The 7,746-nt window shown below is 41.6% G+C and overlaps 1 protein-coding gene across 1 annotated transcript in view; it reads right to left on the bottom strand.

The window, feature by feature from the left end:
- Nucleotides 1-1,486: 1,486 nt before the first annotated feature.
- The window catches only part of dlk1 (delta like non-canonical Notch ligand 1), a 6,899-nt gene continuing 639 nt past the window's right edge, over nucleotides 1,487-7,746 (bottom strand). Inside the window, exons 3-8 of the mRNA XM_030785166.1 lie at nucleotides 7,429-7,563; nucleotides 4,406-4,507; nucleotides 4,119-4,182; nucleotides 3,456-3,586; nucleotides 2,865-3,006; nucleotides 1,487-2,243 (exon numbers count right to left, since the gene is read on the bottom strand). Of these exons, the coding sequence (XP_030641026.1) occupies nucleotides 1,487-2,243; nucleotides 2,865-3,006; nucleotides 3,456-3,586; nucleotides 4,119-4,182; nucleotides 4,406-4,507; nucleotides 7,429-7,563 (1,331 nt within the window). The remainder of the gene's footprint in view (nucleotides 2,244-2,864; nucleotides 3,007-3,455; nucleotides 3,587-4,118; nucleotides 4,183-4,405; nucleotides 4,508-7,428; nucleotides 7,564-7,746) is intronic.

Below are 7,746 nucleotides of genomic sequence, written 5' to 3'. Positions count from 1 at the left end.
CTACAATTTCAGATCTGGTACTGATTTTTTATTCACGAAGGATTTGTCTTAGTTATAAAAGGTACAAGACAAAAGAAATTCAAACAAATGCAATATATATATATATATGTATATGCTTATCTCAGAATGCTCTCAGAAGCAGCATCAGATTTCAAGACGAGAATCTTTGAGGCAACACATGGTCATTAAAGACGTGATAGAAACAGTGCAGACGTTATTTTGAGTACTATTGTAACAGTTACAGCGTTAAGGGAGGCTCTTACAAATGTTTACATACGAAGTGAATTCAATCTTTTCCCCAAAAGAATGCTACCGAGAAGCAGCCCCAGGTGTTTCCACATAGCATTTAGGGATCTTCGGTTAAATATGAAGAGTCTCAGGTCGTTCCGTCAGGGGTCATTGACTCCTCTGGTTTTGGTTTGTACTCTACACAACAACATACCACAGCTAAGCGAGTGGTTGTACATTACAACAGTAACTGTAAGCACAAACAATCAAACATTTCATTTTAGCCATTTACATTAAAATCATAATAAAGTTTGTCTTAATTTACCACACACACACACACACACCACACATTAATTTACCACACACACCACACATTTAACCCCCCTCCACACACACACACACACACACACACAGTCCTTATTTTGTCCAGTTATACATGAAATCTCAGGGGATTCCTTAAGGTCCCAAATGTAGAGTATGTCTCTGACCTGCTGTACAGCCTCCTAATGAGGTGCTGCACTCCGGAGTCCCCTTCTACCATTTCAGTTTCAAAATGCAACAGAAACATTAACATTCTGATAGAGTTTGATCATTAAACTGGTGAACAGATATGCAGACTGTTTCATTTGGTGTCCTCAAACAAAGTCCAACAAAAGCCACACACCTGTCCTATTTTCTGACGGCTATTACAAACAATTTATGCCGAGAGGTTTATTCTCCCAATGCTAGTGAATAGCCATAAGTTAAACCAAAGCCATTATGATCATTTTGATGTCATGTCAGCAGCCGCTATAGTATCATAGCCTAGTGCCTTATTGTCGTACAAAACTTGCACCGTCCCAAAACTCCTAATTTTTCTTGTTCCTTTTAATTCTGCCACAGACGAATTTGCACCTCCCAATGATAAAAATGCAATAAGAGCGATATGTCATTATGTCATACAATATGTCATTTACATACCACTATCCTTAAAGTCCATCATATTCAGCTTGGAGAGCTCTCTGAGAGGCAGACAGTAGATAGATAGATAGATAAATAAATAAATAAGTAAATAAATAATTAAATAATCCCATCTTACATTTGACGACTATGGACCAGTGTTAAAACCTTTGACCTACAAAACCAGCATACATCCCCGGTCAGTGGGCACTTTTTCTTTTGGAAGGGGGGGGGGGGGGAGGGGGCTCCCATAAGCTCATGTATATCCACTTGGGGGGGGGTGTAATATGCCAGAAGCATCCCGTCCCCACCCGTCGCCTCACATGGTTGTATAATGCTTCCCGTAATTGGTCAGTTTGATTTTCTCCGGCAGGATGATGTTGACGGAATTCTCCTCCGCGTTGGCCATCCTCAGCAGGTAATCCCTCTGCTGTCGTACCAGCTGGCTGTACTTGGCGTTCGCCATCCACGCCTCGCATCGATTGAAAAAGATGATGCTGGTGGTCCCTAGGACGACCAGGCAGGTGAGGACGCCCAAAACGGCAAAGCAGATGACCTGGTTGCGGGTGATGAGGGAGCTGGAGGTGTGCATGGTCTCTTTCAGGGTGATTTTCAGCAGCTCTCTCTCGGGGGGTCTCAGGAGCTTGTGGAAGGCGTGGGCTGGGAGGCTGTAGTGCTGTGGCGCGTGTCCTTGTCCTGGCGGCCTGGCCTTCGTTTTGGGCTTGGGTCTGGGCGCGTGAACGGTACACGAGGGTCCCGAAAACCCTGCGGGGCACAAGCAACGGACCCCTCCCTCGGTGTCGTTGAAGCAGGTCCCGCCACGCCCACAGTGGGAGGAGTGATGACACGGAGGGAGGCTGATGTTACAAGTGTCCCCAGAGAAGCCTGGGAGACAGGCACAGACGTAGGACTGCCCGTGGGTGGAACAACTGCCTCCGTTCGCACAGGGGTTAGGTTCACACTTGTCAGCATCGATCTCACAGAAGTTACCCATAAATCCAGGAGAGCATACGCAGGTGGGGTGACTGTCAAAGCCATTACCGTCAGTACAAGTGCCCCCGTTGAGGCAGGGAGAACTGTATGATTAAAAAAAAAAAATATATATATATATATATATCGTTAGATCATGCCCTATTCTACATTAGCTGTGATACACAGATCACTCATATACTGAATAACAATATGTTGATCGTAAGGATATTTTTGTGCTTTGTGTCTTTGGAAAGATGGTCATTGACCTTATTTTTGAAATGTCTGAAATGTTCCTGACCACCTCTTTTTTTTTTTTTTTTTTTTTAGGGAAGCTATGGAATGTTTTATGAAAACAAACTGGAATCGTGGCTGTTTGTGGTCCATTGGTAAATGCATTCCGATAAAATGCACATGTCAAGTATATAGAGTGACTGATTTTGCCCTCTGTCTGCTGTTGGTTACGTGTCAGTGTTAAATAAATAAGGCCGCTCAACGTGATGAGCGATTAGGTAATGGATTGGATAAAAGCAACGTGGATCGGTATCTATAGCAACTTTCAGTCACTGCCACAAGTCTATGTTCGTAAAACACAGTTACATCAACAGAAACAAAAGGATTCTAGAGCGTGAAATGTAAAACCTCCGAGGTCTTCTGAAGTTTCAAGCCACATATATATATGTGTGTTTGTGTGTGTGTGTGTGTTATATAAAATAATGTCCTATTACCCATTGGTTAGACAAGGTCCCTTCTTCAGTTCGCAGTTTTTTCCTGTGTATCCTTGAGGACAAACGCAGATGTATCCTCCCTCACCAGTCTGAACGCAGGTGGAATTCTCAGAGCACGGTTTTGATGAACACAGATTGGCATCTATATAAACCAATGAAATCAGAGGCATTAATAACTTTGTATCCCATACAATTCTAAAATTCATAGAATCTCTCTCTCTGTCTTTGTCTTTGTCTCTCTCTCTCTCTCTCTCTCTCTCTCTCCCTGTCTTATTCAATTATTCAAGTTCTTTATTTGAAACTTCCTATATTAGTTAGATTAGAAAGTGATAATCATAAATCATACTGTTCAGTACTGTTGTCATCGGTAAATTTTTACAGAGAGAATCACAGAATAGTGATAGATTAAACTACTACTATTGTTCATATGAAGAGCTAACTGACCATATAATGAAGACAATCTGTTAAACAGTAGTCTCGGGTTATAGACGTGTGATAGACGCTCAAAGCCCTCGGTGTAAACGTGTGTCATTGTAGTCCCCTTCAGTCATGACTCCCTATGGGTTACATATGGAAACACAGAGGCCTCACCTTCATCACACTGGCTGCCCACCCATCCCTGTTCACAGATACACTGCCAGGCTTTCTCACATGTTCCATGGACGCAGCCAGGGTAGGTTAGGCACTGCTCACACGTCGCACCTTGCCAGCCAGGTTTGCATCTGAGAAACGCGTTATCGTTTTTTTTTTTTTTAATTTAAAAAAAAAGATCGTTTTTTTATTCAGGTTCTGTATCATTGTTTTCTTGTTCAAACTCTGGCACATCGCATTCATTAAAGCTGTTAATTAGTTTCTAATAATAGATGTTTTAATACTGGCACTGGGAAAAGATAAGTTTAGCTTTACTGGTTTCCAGGACTGAAACTACCATCAGTGGGTTAAGGATATTCCATGGGAACTTAAATGAATGAGAAAAAAATCAATGGTTATCTATTTATTTATTTTAACCCTAAACTAATGTGTAACTATAATGTATTTCACTAACTGAGGACACAGTTTAGTAAACAATTAATGCCATTTATGGCTATGTAAACAGTATTTTAATAATAGCTGACGTCATAAAAATGAACATAAAATATTTAACATAAATTTGCGAAGGAAAACAAAAACTTCAAAAAAAATTAAATAAAATAAAATAAAAACACCGAAAAGATACACAGATTTTTTTTTTTGCCCTTTGTGGGGCTCACACACCTGCATTCGCCATTCTCTTCACAGACCCCATTGTCCAGATTGCATCCAGCGATGCATTCGGATCCTGTTTAAATACATGTCTAGTTAATAAACACATAAACACACGTCCGCTCATTATTGAATGAAATATCACGGTGACCATTTGAGAATCAACTGCTTATGTGACTCGCGTCAGTCAATTAACTTGATCGACAGGTTAATGAAACAAAAAAATGCAACACATAATTGATCGTGTTTTGCTTTTCCGCGTGAATAGTCGCTCATACGTAATGATGCGATTATTTTACCTCTACAGAAGCCAGCGGTCCCGAGCAACGATAAGCAAGACAGTGTAAGCTTGACAAATCCGTGAACATTCATGCTTGGATTTAGGTGATGCGTGCACCCTCCTGAAACACACGCTTTTGTCAGGTGAGAACTGTCTTTGAGGTGCTCGTGCTCCCTCAGACAGAACCAGGATCTTATCTGGCAGCCTTAGAACACATTCACTGTCCAGTGCCTTGCGTCTGAATTGTCGATCAGTTTTAAAAAGTTATTGCGTACATCAGGGTGTTCAGTTAAAAAAAACAAGTTGTCATTGAAATGTCCCACTTTATTTCCAAATAGCCGTACTGTGGTTTAGATGCAGCGTTGAAGTACAAATATAGAGGAACACTGAACATTTTTGTCGCTTTGCTACTGTGATCCAAAAGGCTTTGTTCAAACGCGTTAGTCCTGGTGTATCCTGATGCTTCACTCAACGTAAATGACAAGACTTTACCAATGTACCTCGGTGCTCCAGCTCCTTTTGAAATGACTCATATTGTTCGCACCCCGTAAGGATAGAAACGCTATTCAAGCTCAATCCACACGCGTGCTGTTATGAGAAGAGGTCGTTCTAAGATCCTACTTAGCCCGAAATGCTCCTCCCACCTGAATTTGGAAGGGGCTTGTCCAGTACTCCAAGCTCCTGGAGCACGAAGTAGTTACGGTGACACTCCTTATGTGTTTCACGTCTTCTTTTTTAAAATCTTAATCTTGAACGTTCAGATATTCAAAACGTTTAGAGAACCCTCGAGACCAGTTTTGACTGTGATTACTTTGTAACGATTACGCGTAATTTTCAGCATTATTAAGAACTGCGACAACAGTGAGGATTCTCATTTAGGCTATTGTCATTGTGAACTAACCTCACCAAATAATTCCAGTCTCTTTGTCCAGCCTTAGCGCTGAATAATTATAAAAAGTAACTCAGACACTTAGGCATCTATAACTGCGGGAACCAAGCTCATGTTTATTCTCAGCGGTGAAAACTATTCTGTGGACGATATTGTACCTGGGCAATTGTTTTGCACACAGGAAAACTGACCAATTATCCCTCTATCTGCAAAAAGAGAGCCGACACTGCTCTTTGAACACTAACTTTTAGAGATTATACAGATGATACGGGTCCAGACTTGATTGCTCAATTACAGTGCGCGTCATAGTAGTCCGCGTATTGCACATTTCATTCAATAGTCGCCCGAGTAAAGAATCCCCATGCTCACTGTGCACATTAATTCACGGCTCGTAACTGCTCCACAACCATGTCTCCTTTCCCTTTAAAGACATACATGTGTTATGTTGCAGACCAGTGAGTCAATACGATGCAGTATCTGCCCCGACACAAAGCAGATGTTTATCCTTTTGTCTTGACAGACGTTACAGTCCAGTCAGTCGACTCTCTCATAAAACGAGGGAATGCGGTCTGTTTCATAAAGCATAATCTTTCATAATCTTCAACGTAAAAGGAAAAAATGCCTCGAAGAAGTACTCTCCCTCTCTTTTTCTTTCTCTCTAGAGAGACAGAGAGAGAGAGAGAGAGAGAGAAAGAGAGAGAGAGAGAGCAACAGATATATAGTTAAATAGCAGATAAAACAAATTTTGAAGAGGCCTCATACTCCTGGCATTTGAAATTAAATGAATATGAAATTATCCCGGGGGTGGGGTGGGGGGGCTCGTTTCACTTTTTTTTTTTTTAGAAGGGTGTGGGCACAACTACAAAAAAAAAAAACCCAGGAGAGCAGAATACTCCAGGTGTTCTGTGGCACTGGTCTACAATTAGTAATCAGCATTTTCACAGCAGGTGCTAAACTGAGTGAGGCTGGCTTAACACTGTAAGTAGAGCTGGAACATCTATACAATCACAGTGGTGCTATGAACCACTGTTGGTTTTTTTTTTTAATGTTTCCTTTTTCTTTTTTTTTTTTTTTTTGCCGCATTAAAGTAGAGGGCAGCCATTGATTTCCTGTCTGTAGATCTTGTTTGAGTCCTGCTCCTCCTTCTAGGCTCTCCAAGGGTACTCCAGATTTGATGGGAGTCCTGGGTAGGGGCCACCTCTTCCGTTTGATTGATTGCCGAGGACGCGGAAATGAAGCCGGCGTGAAGAATTTGGTGGATGATCTGCTGGGCTGAAGGTTAAATCTTACCCTTGCCTCCGTCTTCATTTATAATCATTACCGTCTCAGTGAGACACTAAGGTTCGCAGTCATTAAAGATGATTCAAAAATAATCCCATTTATACACCCCTCAAACAAGACAAGACTTTTCATTAAAAAAGAAAAAAAAAAGGTCCATTACACTCCCCTAGCAGTAGCTGTCAATCACTTTTTCCTTGTAAACAGAGAGACAGTAAATAAACATATCAGGTTTCCTTTTACCAACACATTTCATTAAAGGAAAAAAAACCCCCAAAAACTCCAGATGCACTTTGGCAGCTGATCTGATTTGGACTCACCAGGTTGGTTTGTCATCTGCGTCAGTGATATTATGTTGAGAATGAAGAACATGTCATTGACACCGATAACTTTTCATCGCCACCTGCTTTCACCGTTATTGGCTAAGACAGTATGACGGTGCGGGATTTCTTTGCAGAAGTGTCTTCAAAAACGTTCCGGCTCAGTTCTGCACAATTGTAGGGTGTGTGCCGTCTGGACTGTGACAACACAGACAGACAGACAGGCAGACAGACAGAATGAGAGCAACTGAAAAGATCAATACTGTCTTTTTTGGGGGTAGCATACGACACAGTGTAGTAAAATGGATATTGATCTTTTTGCGGCGTCTCGCAGAACTTAAATTTAATATGCTCTGCTGGACGTGGTTTACTTTATGATTTCAACACTAATGCTATCAGAAGTCTCACCCCAGCTGTAATACTGTGATACTTAATAACTGAGAGTGGGCCATGCTCTTTTTGATATTAAACTGAATGAGTAACTGGAGTAGGGCATTGGAGTGCGTTTACTTCAGTTACAATACAGTCTCACGCCCTCGTGTTTCTTTAACATACTTGGCCATTTCTCGTCTTGAGAGGGGCGTTTAAAGCGGTCGAATGCGATGAGTTTATGTTTTAAAAGGTCGTTTTCCGACTCCCCTTTGAGAAAAACACTGGCGTTCACGTGGGGGCTCCCGACCCTTAACATAGCTGAGGACAAAAAAAGAGGATGACGAGAATGTGTCTTATATTGGAACCAGGGACAGTCTCCTGACCGTTCACTAAAATAAAATAAAAAAACAAAAACCCTCTGGGTCTGTGTTTTAATGCGTGTCCCACGAGGGATGTTCTCCTGCTCTCTCTGCGGCTCTCTCAACAACATCCAGCATGCAA

This window comes from Chanos chanos, chromosome 1, assembly GCF_902362185.1.
Source record: "Chanos chanos chromosome 1, fChaCha1.1, whole genome shotgun sequence".
NCBI lineage: Eukaryota > Metazoa > Chordata > Actinopteri > Gonorynchiformes > Chanidae > Chanos > Chanos chanos.
Note: the sequence above shows the minus strand (reverse complement) of the source record. Positions and strands in the feature narration are given on the sequence as shown.